The sequence below is a fragment of the Pygocentrus nattereri genome, chromosome 21 (genome assembly GCF_015220715.1).
Source record: "Pygocentrus nattereri isolate fPygNat1 chromosome 21, fPygNat1.pri, whole genome shotgun sequence".
Classification (NCBI taxonomy): domain Eukaryota; kingdom Metazoa; phylum Chordata; class Actinopteri; order Characiformes; family Serrasalmidae; genus Pygocentrus; species Pygocentrus nattereri.
This window is the reverse complement of record NC_051231.1, coordinates 33,885,049-33,900,048: the sequence shown is the minus strand read 5'-3', so window position 1 is coordinate 33,900,048 and position 15,000 is coordinate 33,885,049. Positions and strand designations below refer to the sequence as shown.

The 15,000-nt window shown below is 46.5% G+C and overlaps 1 protein-coding gene across 1 annotated transcript in view; it reads right to left on the bottom strand.

Annotated features, from left to right (window-relative positions):
• LOC108444090 (NCK-interacting protein with SH3 domain) overlaps nucleotides 1–15,000 on the bottom strand; it is a 31,748-nt gene that overhangs the window by 9,130 nt on the left and 7,618 nt on the right. Inside the window, exons 3-7 of the mRNA XM_037532395.1 lie at nucleotides 9,769–9,970; nucleotides 8,286–8,361; nucleotides 2,445–3,025; nucleotides 918–1,088; nucleotides 310–396 (exon numbers count right to left, since the gene is read on the bottom strand). Coding sequence (XP_037388292.1) covers nucleotides 310–396; nucleotides 918–1,088; nucleotides 2,445–3,025; nucleotides 8,286–8,361; nucleotides 9,769–9,970 — 1,117 coding nt within the window. The remainder of the gene's footprint in view (nucleotides 1–309; nucleotides 397–917; nucleotides 1,089–2,444; nucleotides 3,026–8,285; nucleotides 8,362–9,768; nucleotides 9,971–15,000) is intronic.

Genomic DNA, 15,000 nt, shown 5'->3' with positions numbered 1-15,000 from the left:
CACACTGAAATCACATCAGCACAGCTATTATAATTTATATTATTATTAATTTATACTGATGTATATACAGATATGGTCATGTACTGATTCATATCAATACTGATTTATTGGACATTTTAATTAATAATCTAATATTTCTCCACATTCATCTGCTTACCTGCCTTTCCATCATCCATCCATCTATTGATTTATCAGGCTATCTATCCTTGAGACTTTTACACAGTGCTGTATATGTATATACGTGTACATGCATGTGTGTGTGTGTATATATATATATATGTGGGGGGGGGGTAACTGCGGTTTGCTCACCATCTGGTAGTATGAAACAAGAGACAGTACAGCCTCTGAATGATTGGCTCTGCACATCCTCTTACACACCTCAGGGTCAGCGTCCGTCTGAAAACACACACACACACACACACACACACACACACACACACACACACACACACACACACACACACACACACACACACAGTTACCCATGCTGCAGATGTGAAACCTGGCTAAGCAGAACTGAAACGGAGGTTTATTATAGATCAGAGAGGCTCTGTGTGTCGGACTAAAAAAAGACCTGTTGTTTATGAAAGAACGTTCCGCAGGTCACTTACAGTGATTCTCGACTCGCGGCAACAAGCTGAAGTGTCTTTAAGGTTTCGCTTTAAAAGACATTTAAAAGCCAAAGATCTACGATCACGACATTTCAACAAGAGCTCTACAGTTATGGACTCTATCAGACCAACAGGCAGCACGTCGCAGCTGGACTGAAGCCGAAGTGTCAAAAAAAGAAAACACATTAGCAGCGATTAAAAGATTTACTGTGAGCTCAATATTAACGAGTTAACTACTGAATAACTAGAAATGAATAAATGTGATTACAAATCTTAGTTGACCTGGAATCTGACCAGTGGACTCACCAGTATCTGCAGCAGTTCCTCCAGGTAGCAGGATATGAGCGCATGATCTTCATACAGAGCCCAGCTGCGCTGCTGAGCGTCGTCACGGTGACGAGCCAAATCACCAAAAATCACCTCCAGCCGCTGCTCATCGTGACACACCTGTCCCCGAGGCAGCGCCACGCTCAGGTCCTGCAGAGGAGACGAGGAACAGGTACAATTACAACGTGAGACTGAACATGCAAAATACACCAAAAGATTCCTGGAATTCTGAGCTCTGGAATTTTCTTTTCCTCATGTTTCAGAGAAAATACTACTCACCATGGCTCTTTTTCATTTGTACTCACTACTTCCAACCCACACTACTCCAAAAAAATCACTGCCAAAAAACAGCAAATTCCGTCCTGTTGTTGCTTTTCTAAGTGTAAATAATTTGACGTCCTCTAATATCATCATCACTACCATCATCTCAAACTGCTTAGTCCAGATTGCAGTTGGGAGAGCAGAGAATCCCAGACCACCCTGTCCCCCACAACTTCCAGCTCACTCTGGGTGAACTTATATAACCCCAGGGTCTCGTCCCAGTAGGCCGTGCCTGGTAAACCCCCAATGGGAGGCAACCAAGGGGCGTCTTGATAAGACACCCAAACCACCTAAACTGGCTCCTCTCACCATGGAGGAGTAGCGGCTCTACCCTGAGCTCCTCTCAGACGACTAAGCTCCTCACCCTGTCAGTAGGGTGTAGCCTGCCACCCTGTAAAGAGGCTCATTTCCACCGCTTTTATTTGCGATCCCATTCTTTCAGTCGCCATTCATGACCACAGGTGAGGGCTGGGATGTAGACTGACTGGTAAACAGAGAGCTTTGAGATCCTTACTGTCACGACTGGCCCCTCCCAGACCTGTCCATGTGTTAGTGTTGTGTTTTGGTCTAGTCCACATGCTTTTGGTTTCGATCGCAGTCCGGCCCCTTGTTTGGTTACTCCGCCCCTGATTGGTCCCACCTGTGTCTTGTGATCCCTTGTTAGCCCTCTCGTATTTAAGCCCTGTGTTTTCCTTAGTCTAGTGCTGGTCTTTGTACTGTTTGATGTACCATTTAGTCGTGTTTGTATGTTGGATCGGTGTTTCTGTGTTTATCATGTCTGACCTGCATTCTGTTCGTGTTGGCTACTTGGACCTGGACCGTTTTGACCATGGCCCTGGATTTGCACACAGTAAAAGTCTCTTATCTCGGCGTAGGCGTCCGCCTCCTCGCTCCACGTCACACTTACACTTTACTCTAATATGTTAAACTCAACGAATGACCAGAAACTGTGCTGTGAAACTGGCAGAAACATGTAGTGTGTTCTCTGTAGAGGATGTGTTGACTTATTATCACTTATATCAACAACAACATGGAATTTGACCAAACTTTTCCACATGACTGTTTATGTCAGGCAAATTCCTGCACGTGAACATTAAAGTCTATTTACAACAAAAGCATGCAGGAATTCTTAATGAGTAATTTATCATCTGTGCAGAGACTTTCAAAGGTAATGTAAAGACCGACCTTGCTCTCGACCAATGAGAGCAAGACTTGCTCCAGCTCAGCGGCCGCGTTAGGGATGGTGGTCTGTAGATGCCCGACGACCACACCCACGGCAATGCGTGACATCTCGTAACTAAGGCCCGTGTTCTTCCTCACCAGCTCGATCAGCTCTGCTCCTGTCGTCATGGAAACGGATGCTGAACTGTGGGTGGGGCTATCGGTGGGACTGACAGAAATAGGGGGGGGGGCCAATGGCCACTCGGCCTCTGATTGGTCTTCTTGTGCCGGCTCTGGCATGACTGGCTGTGACGTGATCGGCTGAGGCTGGGGTTGAGGGGCGGGGCCTTTTTTAGAGGGCGCCAGCTGGGCAGGGAGGGATGGGGAGGGGTCAGGTAAAGGAGGAGGTGGGGCTTTAGCACGGCTTGGCACAGGAGGCGGGGTGCTGCCTGCACTGGGAAGACTGACATCAGAGGAAATGACAGAGTGGGTGGAGCCAGAGTGTGAGGAGGCGGAGCTTAGGGAGGGTGAAGGTCCAACAGCAGCAGGTGGATCAGGGCTGTGGGCAGAGCCAGAGGGGCTCACTCTGACTGGCACATCAGGTTCTGCAGACAGACAGACAGACAGAGAGAGCGCGAGAGAGAGAGATTATAAGAAGAGTGTTAAGAGGACGAGCGGCACATCAGCCAATGATTTTCATCAGCCTGATTAAAAGGGAGTGAAAAGATTAAAGGTTAAGCTGGTAATGTTTTGAGGGATGCACATTTCAGCCGGAACAGTCCCGCGGACAACGTGCCCCACATATTATTCCAACATACTTTAGATGTAAATCAATTTTTCTGTAACTGATAATTGAATTTTTTTTTGGGGGGGTGGGGGGGCGTTATCCAAGTTTTTCCCCAATTTAGTCATTTCCAGTTCCAGACTTCCTCAGAAACTGTATCGCCCCTACGCTTCCTGTAGTGTATTACAGTCTGTCAGAGCGACTGTGTGGATCATATGAACATTATAGAGCTTTTTAAATGAAACAGTAGAAGCCGTATCGCCCCCTACGCTTCCTGTAGTGTATTACAGTCTGTCAGAGCGACTGTGTGGATCATATGAACATTATAGAGCTTTTTAAATGAAACAGTAGAAGCCGTATCGCCCCCTACGCTTCCTGTAGTGTATTACAGTCTGTCAGAGCGACTGTGTGGATCATATGAACATTATAGAGCTTTTTAAATGAAACAGTAGAAGCCGTATCGCCCCCTACGCTTCCTGTAGTGTATTACAGTCTGTCAGAGCGACTGTGTGGATCATATGAACATTATAGAGCTTTTTAAATGAAACAGTAGAAGCCGTATCGCCCCCTACGCTTCCTGTAGTGTATTACAGTCTGTCAGAGCGACTGTGTGGATCATATGAACATTATAGAGCTTTTTAAATGAAACAGTAGAAGCCGTATCGCCCCCTACGCTTCCTGTAGTGTATTACAGTCTGTCAGAGCGACTGTGTGGATCATATGAACATTATAGAGCTTTTTAAATGAAACAGTAGAAGCCGTATCGCCCCCTACGCTTCCTGTAGTGTATTACAGTCTGTCAGAGCGACTGTGTGGATCATATGAACATTATAGAGCTTTTTAAATGAAACAGTAGAAGCCGTATCGCCCCCTACGCTTCCTGTAGTGTATTACAGTCTGTCAGAGCGACTGTGTGGATCATATGAACATTATAGAGCTTTTTAAATGAAACAGTAGAAGCCGTATCGCCCCCTACGCTTCCTGTAGTGTATTACAGTCTGTCAGAGCGACTGTGTGGATCATATGAACATTATAGAGCTTTTTAAATGAAACAGTAGAAGCCGTATCGCCCCCTACGCTTCCTGTAGTGTATTACAGTCTGTCAGAGCGACTGTGTGGATCATATGAACATTATAGAGCTTTTTAAATGAAACAGTAGAAGCCGTATCGCCCCCTACGCTTCCTGTATTACAGTCTGTCAGAGCGACTGTGTGGATCATATGAAGATTATAGAGCTTTTTAAATGAAACAGTAGAAGCCGTATCGCCCCCTACGCTTCCTGTAGTGTATTACAGTCTGTCAGAGCGACTGTGTGGATCATATGAACATTATAGAGCTTTTTAAATGAAAGAGTAGAAGCCGTATCGCCCCCTACGCTTCCTGTAGTGTATTACAGTCTGTCAGAGCGACTGTGTGGATCATATGAACATTATAGAGCTTTTTAAATGAAACAGTAGAAGCCGTATCGCCCCCTACGCTTCCTGTAGTGTATTACAGTCTGTCAGAGCGACTGTGTGGATCATATGAACATTATAGAGCTTTTTAAATGAAACAGTAGAAGCCGTATCGCCCCCTACGCTTCCTGTAGTGTATTACAGTCTGTCAGAGCGACTGTGTGGATCATATGAACATTATAGAGCTTTTTAAATGAAACAGTAGAAGCCGTATCGCCCCCTACGCTTCCTGTAGTGTATTACAGTCTGTCAGAGCGACTGTGTGGATCATATGAACATTATAGAGCTTTTTAAATGAAACAGTAGAAGCCGTATCGCCCCCTACGCTTCCTGTAGTGTATTACAGTCTGTCAGAGCGACTGTGTGGATCATATGAACATTATAGAGCTTTTTAAATGAAACAGTAGAAGCCGTATCGCCCCCTACGCTTCCTGTAGTGTATTACAGTCTGTCAGAGCGACTGTGTGGATCATATGAACATTATAGAGCTTTTTAAATGAAACAGTAGAAGCCGTATCGCCCCCTACGCTTCCTGTAGTGTATTACAGTCTGTCAGAGCGACTGTGTGGATCATATGAACATTATAGAGCTTTTTAAATGAAACAGTAGAAGCCGTATCGCCCCCTACGCTTCCTGTAGTGTATTACAGTCTGTCAGAGCGACTGTGTGGATCATATGAACATTATAGAGCTTTTTAAATGAAACAGTAGAAGCCGTATCGCCCCCTACGCTTCCTGTAGTGTATTACAGTCTGTCAGAGCGACTGTGTGGATCATATGAACATTATAGAGCTTTTTAAATGAAACAGTAGAAGCCGTATCGCCCCCTACGCTTCCTGTAGTGTATTACAGTCTGTCAGAGCGACTGTGTGGATCATATGAACATTATAGAGCTTTTTAAATGAAACAGTAGAAGCCGTATCGCCCCCTACGCTTCCTGTAGTGTATTACAGTCTGTCAGAGCGACTGTGTGGATCATATGAACATTATAGAGCTTTTTAAATGAAACAGTAGAAGCCGTATCGCCCCCTACGCTTCCTGTAGTGTATTACAGTCTGTCAGAGCGACTGTGTGGATCATATGAACATTATAGAGCTTTTTAAATGAAACAGTAGAAGCCGTATCGCCCCCTACGCTTCCTGTAGTGTATTACAGTCTGTCAGAGCGACTGTGTGGATCATATGAACATTATAGAGCTTTTTAAATGAAACAGTAGAAGCCGTATCGCCCCCTACGCTTCCTGTAGTGTATTACAGTCTGTCAGAGCGACTGTGTGGATCATATGAACATTATAGAGCTTTTTAAATGAAACAGTAGAAGCCGTATCGCCCCCTACGCTTCCTGTAGTGTATTACAGTCTGTCAGAGCGACTGTGTGGATCATATGAACATTATAGAGCTTTTTAAATGAAACAGTAGAAGCCGTATCGCCCCCTACGCTTCCTGTAGTGTATTACAGTCTGTCAGAGCGACTGTGTGGATCATATGAACATTATAGAGCTTTTTAAATGAAACAGTAGAAGCCGTATCGCCCCCTACGCTTCCTGTAGTGTATTACAGTCTGTCAGAGCGACTGTGTGGATCATATGAACATTATAGAGCTTTTTAAATGAAACAGTAGAAGCCGTATCGCCCCCTACGCTTCCTGTAGTGTATTACAGTCTGTCAGAGCGACTGTGTGGATCATATGAACATTATAGAGCTTTTTAAATGAAACAGTAGAAGCCGTATCGCCCCCTACGCTTCCTGTAGTGTATTACAGTCTGTCAGAGCGACTGTGTGGATCATATGAACATTATAGAGCTTTTTAAATGAAACAGTAGAAGCCGTATCGCCCCCTACGCTTCCTGTAGTGTATTACAGTCTGTCAGAGCGACTGTGTGGATCATATGAACATTATAGAGCTTTTTAAATGAAACAGTAGAAGCCGTCTCGCCCCCTACGCTTCCTGTAGTGTATTACAGTCTGTCAGAGCGACTGTGTGGATCATATGAAGATTATAGAGCTTTTTAAATGAAACAGTAGAAGCCGTATCGCCCCCTACGCTTCCTGTAGTGTATTACAGTCTGTCAGAGCGACTGTGTGGATCATATGAACATTATAGAGCTTTTTAAATGAAACAGTAGAAGCTGTATCGCCCCCTACGCTTCCTGTAGTGTATTACAGTCTGTCAGAGCGACTGTGTGGATCATATGAACATTATAGAGCTTTTTAAATGAAACAGTAGAAGCCGTATCGCCCCCTACGCTTCCTGTAGTGTATTACAGTCTGTCAGAGCAACTGTGTGGATCATATGAACATCATAGAGCTTTTTAAATGAAACAGTAGAAGCCGTATCGCCCCCTACGCTTCCTGTAGTGTATTACAGTCTGTCAGAGCGACTGTGTGGATCATATGAACATTATAGAGCTTTTTAAATGAAACAGTAGAAGCCGTATCGCCCCCTACGCTTCCTGTAGTGTATTACAGCCTGTCAGAGTGACTGTGTGGATCATATGAACATTATAGAGCTTTTTAAATGAAACAGTAGAAGCCGTATCGCCCCCTACGCTTCCTGTAGTGTATTACAGTCTGTCAGAGTGACTGTGTGGATCATATGAACATTATAGAGCTTTTTAAATGAAACAGTAGAAGCCGTATCGCCCCCTACGCTTCCTGTAGTGTATTACAGTCTGTCAGAGCGACTGTGTGGATCATCTGAACATTATAGAGCTTTTTAAATGAAACAGTAGAAGCCGTATCGCCCCCTACGCTTCCTGTAGTGTATTACAGTCTGTCAGAGTGACTGTGTGGATCATTTGAACATTATAGAGCTTTTTAAATGAAACAGAAGCCGTATCGCCCCCTATGCTTCCTGTAGTGTATTACAGTCTGTCAGAGTGACTGTGTGGATCATTTGAACATTATAGAGCTTTTTAAATGAAACAGTAGAAGCCGTATCGCCCCCTACGCTTCCTGTAGTGTATTACAGTCTGTCAGAGCGACTGTGTGGATCATCTGAACATTATAGAGCTTTTTAAATGAAACAGTAGAAGCCGTATCGCCCCCTACGCTTCCTGTAGTGTATTACAGTCTGTCAGAGCGACTGTGTGGATCATTTGAACATTATAGAGCTTTTTAAATGAAACAGTAGAAGCCGTATCGCCCCCTATGCTTCCTGTAGTGTATTACAGTCTGTCAGAGCGACTGTGTGGATCATATGAACATTATAGAGCTTTTTAAATGAAACAGTAGAAGCCGTATCGCCCCCTACGCTTCCTGTAGTGTATTACAGTCTGTCAGAGCGACTGTGTGGATCATATGAACATTATAGAGCTTTTTAAAGCATCAACATATTTATACAATCTTCGTTGATGCTTGATTGGCTTAGCTGTCCAAGCACTGCAGCCACACAGCTCACATTTGAAGGGGAGTTCCACTGATGTTTTAAAATTCCTGCATAATTAAGCTGTTGAGAGTGGCTTTGTGTGAAATGGTGTATAACAGAAAAGACAGAAGACACGTCTAGGTTCACTGGTGGTTTTGGATAGTAATTAAAAAACACTAGTGAACGTTCTGAGCTTATATGGAATGGTGAGGTTGGTAAAATAGTGGAAAATCTGATGCGAGTGCCATGGCCGTGTCTCCACCTGGATGTCGGGTCTCTCTGCGTTTCTCCGGAGGAGGGGGGGTTATGGGAGCGGCTCTGCGAGGCTGAGGGGGAACCTGCAGCACAAAGAAAATGAGAGAAACTCCGTGATACAGGGAATAAAAACAGAACAGAAAAAGAGTACAGAGCAAAGCTGTTTTCCACCCTAACACGCATAATTTGACTCATCAGCTAATTATAAACATCCCTCAAGAGCTGATTCACATGTGCTAAAGGAGAGAAACACAGAGGAACGTGCAGAGCATGGAGACCTCCCCCAGTCTGGATCTGGAGCTCTAGGTCACGCTGCATTTTCACTGGGCTTCTCGTTTCTACTCCCTTTAATTCTCTACGGAGAGGCAGCAGAGCGAGGAAAGCTGACAGAGCGGAAAAGGCTGAGAATTTTTACATTTTATGCAAACAAGTGACAAATTTTTCCAGATCACTGACAGCAGGAGACACTGACATGTGTTGAAATGTTTTGTTGTTTATAAAATACACTGATCAGTCGTAACACTGACCACACTCACTGTCCATCTTATCAGCTCCACTGACCGTTCAGTTCCACTCTGTAGTTCTACAGTTACAGACTGTAGTCCATCTGTTTCTCTGATACTCTGTTACCCTGTTCTTCAGTGGTCAGGACCCCCATGGACCCTCACAGAGCAGGTACTGTTTGGCTGGTGGGTCATTCTCAGCACTGCAGTGACACTGACGTGGTGGTGGTGTGTTGGTGCGAGGGGGTCAGACACAGCAGCGCTGCTGGAGTATTCAAATGGGCGTGTAAACAGCACACTCTGATTTCTTAGATCAGAGTAAGGTCAGATTAAGATCTGATAAAGAGGCTGGATTTGAGCTCAGTAGTCAGATCTCTCAGCGCTGTGAGCTCTCACTCTGATTTCTTTCGCATTTCTCAGTCTGAGCATGTGTGAAAACAGACTGCGGTACCGGAAATTAGCAAGCAGCGTCGCTGCGAGACGCAACCAAACACTTTTGGAGCGGCGCTGAAACCAAACACGAAATAAAGGATCTAGATGATGCATGTTCATATTTTCAGGTAAAGCACTGCAATGTTTTTTTTAAAAAGCTGCGGTATGAAGTTTGAGTTTTAGGTTATGTTTACGGCGCGTCGTCTTCTGCAAGTCTACTGGCTGGTTGTAAAGCAGAAATCTGATTACTGTCTGACTCACACCGACCTGGACTTTCCCTGTTATCTCATTAATCAAGCGCATGTAAATACATGCTCTGACTCTGAACCAGTTCAGCAGGATCATCCACGCAATTAAGGCTCTGTAGAAATAAGTCAATTTAACTGAACTTGATATTGAGCTCAAAACATCTGCATCGTCACGCCTCTATATTAAACTAGCAATACTGTCGCCATGGCAACGATTTTACCAACACCTCCCCAAACAAAGGGAAGCGACTGCAATGAAAGAAGATGTCATTTAAATAATACATGCACCGTCAGAGGGTCGCAGTACCTGATACAGTCCTGGCACATTCTCAGTGCTATCGGCGATCGGCTCGCCGCCCTGGCAGCTGAAGGCTCGGCTCAGGCCGTTGGGTGGCTGGGGGGTGTGGCTTAGCGAGAGCTCGCTACTGGAGGAAGGAATTCCTTGTTTGTGATTGGACGGAGTCGGGCTCCGGCGGGAGAGAGTTTCCTTCCTGTGGTGGATCAACTTCCTGTGGAGGCAGGAAGTAAAATTGAGATTACGCTGCATGTCACAAACAAGAAATGACCCAAATGGGAAACGGCAGAACTTGCAGTTCTGGTTCCCGTTCATTCAGCGCCTGCCCGAGAGACGCCGGCGTGTGGACGCCGTTTTTGTCAGTGTTCATTAGCCTCGCTTGCTAGTTAGCTTATAGCGGCCGACATTGCGGCTGTCGGACCAAAGCCTCAGAACTTTTAATGGAAGTCAATGGAACCAGACGTCTTTCCAAGGCATTCTGGGTCGTTACTTTTGGTCCAGTCATCATGAAATTTACACACAATGTAAAGAAAAACAGGCGTTTTCAAACCGCAGCACTGAGCGAAAGTTTTAGCAGTGAGTTTATCACAATATACATTAGAACAAAGTCACATCCATCCATCCATCCATCCATCCATCTTCTAAGCCGCTTCTCCGTCAGGGTCGTGGGGGGGGATGCTGGAGCCTATCCCAGCGGTCATCGGGCGGAAGGCAGGATACATCCTGGACAGGTCGCCAGTCCATCGCAGAGCAGACAGACAGACACAGTCACTCACACCCAGGGGCAAGTAACCATGTCCAATCGGCCAGACTGCATGTCTTTGGACTGTGGGAGGAAGCCGGAGAACCCGGAGGAAACCCACACAGACACGGGGAGAACATGCAGACTCCACACAGAGGGGACCCCGGTCACCCGGCCGGGGAATCGGACGCAGACCCACCTCACTGTGAGGCGACAGCGCTACCCACCACGCCACCGTGCCGCCATATTCATAATTCAAATAAACATAAAAACTATAGAAAGTAACAAGAATTTCTTGGGTCCATATTTTTCCTGGACACCTTCACAGCCGCCACAGAGACTCAATTTACTGAGCTCTGATTGGTCAAACCAGGAGCTGCTTTTTAACTACATATAATACTGGACTTCCTCGAGGAGAGGCTTGGAGATGGGCCAACAAACACACCAGCATCCAGAACATCACTATATAATATATATAAAATCATTATTAATTAATATTCTATACATTTTGTTTATTCAGACATTAACACTCTTCTCAGCAAATAAACAAACTACACAAATAGATTTTGAAAAACGTGTCTTGGGTGCCTGAGACTTTCGCACAGTGCTGTGTAAAGCTGGAATCTTCAGCACTGGACTGATCGGTGATGTAAAAAGCAGTAGTTCAACTTGTTTTGGTGCCGAAGGTTCTGCTACTTAGCAGCGGCTAAAACTCAGCTGAGCTCAGCTTCCTCTATGTAGCAGCTTAAGGCCAGAAACGTACTCAAACTCAAACACTCAGTACTGAAGGGGGCGCTAGAGTACAGATCAGAGAGGGATCTACTCCAGCAGCTCAACGTGGGCAGTAGAGGAGATCGAGCTGCTTTACCTCCTCTCTTGGACTGGAAACGCACGCTGGGGGCACAAGACCACTTGGTCAGACTTGGCTGTCGTTATAGCGCCCCCTTGCTGTGACGCTCAGAACGCAGCTCACGCTTGCGTCGCGTTATGAAATGCGTCATGACACATTTTTGACCACAACTGCGCGTGAACCCCGTCTGCGTAGCTTGAAGCGTCTGCGTCCGCATCCTTGCATGGAGTTTCAGGCCTTAGACATTCCTAATTAATCTTTACGAAGGAACTAACATTCATCCAGATAGCAGCATATATCGGTACGCTGGCACTGGTGGTCCGCCCTCAGACCACCCTGATTACTGCCTGATACAAGATCTACTTTAAAATTTAAAGTAGTTTTTGTTAAATGGGATTTAAATTGGGACTTTGTGCTTTTTTGTGTCTTTTTGTGCATGTAAACGTTCTGCAGAGTCCCAGAGCTCAGCGTTCCCTCCAGAGGGAGAACCTCTCAGATATGATATCAGAGATGAGGGACAGAAAGGAACGACCAGGCCTAATATGAAGTGATTAGTGCTGCTGCTGACACTAAAGGGCTGGGAACAGCTGTATTAATGGCTTCATTTATGATATCTGACAGATTATTTACTAAACTGATGAACGAATGACACCAGAAGACAGAAACGAAGGAGAAATGTTAGTTGGACTGTGAGTGGAAAGCGAGCTCGGAAAAGTGGCATTCTGTGGCCCCCCGAAAACGCTGAGCAGAAAGCCAGTGGGCCGCTATCCTCTTACTCTCTGGGCAGGAAGTGAACACAGACGGGAAAGGAGAGAGGAAAACTGTCCTTGAGGGTTTGACCGCGTTACTGAGGGGACTGTAGCAGGTGTGTGTGTGTGTTCTGCTGTGTGTGTGTGTGCGCGTGTTCTGCTGTGTGTGTGTGTTCTGCTGTGTGTGTGTGTGTGTTCTGCTGTGTGTGTGTGTGTTCTGCTGTGTGTGTGTGTGTTCTGCTGTGTGTGTGTGTGTGTGTGTGTTCTGCTGTGTGTGTGTGTTCTGCTGTGTGTGTGTGTGTGTGTTCTGCTGTGTGTGTGTGTTCTGCTGTGTGTGTGTGTTCTGCTGTGTGTGTGTGTGTGTTCTGCTGTGTGTGTGTGTGTGTGTGTGTGTTCTGCTGTGTGTGTGTGTGTTCTGCTGTGTGTGTGTGTGTGTGTTCTGCTGTGTGTGTGTGTGTTCTGCTGAGTGTGTGTGTGTTCTGCTGTGTGTGTGTGTGTGCGCGTGTTCTGCTGTGTGTGTGTGTGTGTGTGTGTTCTGCTGTGTGTGTGTGTGTGTGTGTTCTGCTGTGTGTGTGTGTGTGTTCTGCTGTGTGTGTGTGTGTGTTCTGCTGTGTGTGTGTGTGTGTGTTCTGCTGTGTGTGTGTGTGTGTGTTCTGCTGTGTGTGTGTGTGTGTGTTCTGCTGTGTGTGTGTGTGTGTTCTGCTGTGTGTGTGTGTGTGTTCTGCTGTGTGTGTGTGTGTTCTGCTGTGTGTGTGTGTTCTGCTGTGTGTGTGTTCTGCTGTGTGTGTGTGTGTTCTGCTGTGTGTGTGTGTTCTGCTGTGTGTGTGTGTTCTGCTGTGTGTGTGTGTGTGTGTGTGTTCTGCTGTGTGTGTGTGTGTGTGTTCTGCTGTGTGTGTGTGTTCTGCTGTGTGTGTGTGTGTTCTGCTGTGTGTGTGTGTGTTCTGCTGTGTGTGTGTGTTCTGCTGTGTGTGTGTGTGTGTGTTCTGCTGTGTGTGTGTGTGCGCGCGTGTTCTGCTGTGTGTGTGTGCGCGTGTTCTGCTGTGTGTGTGTGTGCGCGTGTTCTGCTGTGTGTGTGTGTGTTCTGCTGTGTGTGTGTGTGTTCTGCTGTGTGTGTGTGTGTGTGTTCTGCTGTGTGTGTGTGTGTTCTGCTGTGTGTGTGTGTGTTCTGCTGTGTGTGTGTGTTCTGCTGTGTGTGTGTGTGTGTGTTCTGCTGTGTGTGTGTGTGCGCGCGTGTTCTGCTGTGTGTGTGTGCGCGTGTTCTGCTGTGTGTGTGTGTGCGCGTGTTCTGCTGTGTGTGTGTGTGTTCTGCTGTGTGTGTGTGTGTTCTGCTGTGTGTGTGTGTGTGTGTTCTGCTGTGTGTGTGTGTTCTGCTGTGTGTGTGTGTGTGTGTGTTCTGCTGTGTGTGTGTGTGTGTGTTCTGCTGTGTGTGTGTGTTCTGCTGTGTGTGTGTGTTCTGCTGTGTGTGTGTGTGTGTTCTGCTGTGTGTGTGTGTGTGTGTTCTGCTGTGTGTGTGTGTGTGTGTTCTGCTGTGTGTGTGTGTGTGTTCTGCTGTGTGTGTGTGTGTTCTGCTGTGTGTGTGTGTTCTGCTGTGTGTGTGTGTGTGTGTTCTGCTGTGTGTGTGTTCTGCTGTGTGTGTGTGTGTTCTGCTGTGTGTGTGTGTGTGTGTTCTGCTGTGTGTGTGTGTGTGTGTGTGTTCTGCTGTGTGTGTGTTCTGCTGTGTGTGTGTGTGTTCTGCTGTGTGTGTGTGTTCTGCTGTGTGTGTGTGTGTGTGTTCTGCTGTGTGTGTGTGTTCTGCTGTGTGTGTGTGTTCTGCTGTGTGTGTGTGTGTTCTGCTGTGTGTGTGTGTGTTCTGCTGTGTGTGTGTGTTCTGCTGTGTGTGTGTGTTCTGCTGTGTGTGTGTGTTCTGCTGTGTGTGTGTGTGTTCTGCTGTGTGTGTGTGTGTTCTGCTGTGTGTGTGTGTTCTGCTGTGTGTGTGTGTGTGTGTTCTGCTGTGTGTGTGTGTGCGCGCGTGTTCTGCTGTGTGTGTGTGCGCGTGTTCTGCTGTGTGTGTGTGTGCGCGTGTTCTGCTGTGTGTGTGTGTGTTCTGCTGTGTGTGTGTGTGTTCTGCTGTGTGTGTGTGTGTTCTGCTGTGTGTGTGTGTGTGTGTTCTGCTGTGTGTGTGTGTTCTGCTGTGTGTGTGTGTGTGTGTTCTGCTGTGTGTGTGTGTGTGTGTTCTGCTGTGTGTGTGTGTGTGTGTGTTCTGCTGTGTGTGTGTGTTCTGCTGTGTGTGTGTGTGTTCTGCTGTGTGTGTGTGTTCTGCTGTGTGTGTGTGTGTTCTGCTGTGTGTGTGTGTGTTCTGCTGTGTGTGTGTGTTCTGCTGTGTGTGTGTGTGTTCTGCTGTGTGTGTGTGTGTTCTGCTGTGTGTGTGTGTGTGTGTGTTCTGCTGTGTGTGTGTGTTCTGCTGTGTGTGTGTGTGTTCTGCTGTGTGTGTGTGTTCTGCTGTGTGTGTGTGTGTTCTGCTGTGTGTGTGTGTGTTCTGCTGTGTGTGTGTGTGTGTGTTCTGCTGTGTGTGTGTGTTCTGCTGTGTGTGTGTGTGTGTGTTCTGCTGTGTGTGTGTGTGTGTGTTCTGCTGTGTGTGTGTGTGTGTGTGTGTTCTGCTGTGTGTGTGTGTGTGTGTGTTCTGCTGTGTGTGTGTGTTCTGCTGTGTGTGTGTGTGTTCTGCTGTGTGTGTGTGTTCTGCTGTGTGTGTGTGTGTGCGTGTTCTGCTGTGTGTGTGTGTGCGCGTGTTCTGCTGTGTGTGTGTGCGCGTGTTCTGCTGTGTGTGTGTGTGCGCGTGTTCTGCTGTGTGTGTGTGTGTTCTGCTGTGTGTGTGTGTGTTCTGCTGTGTGTGTGTGTGTGTGTTCTGCTGTGTGTGTGTGTGTGTG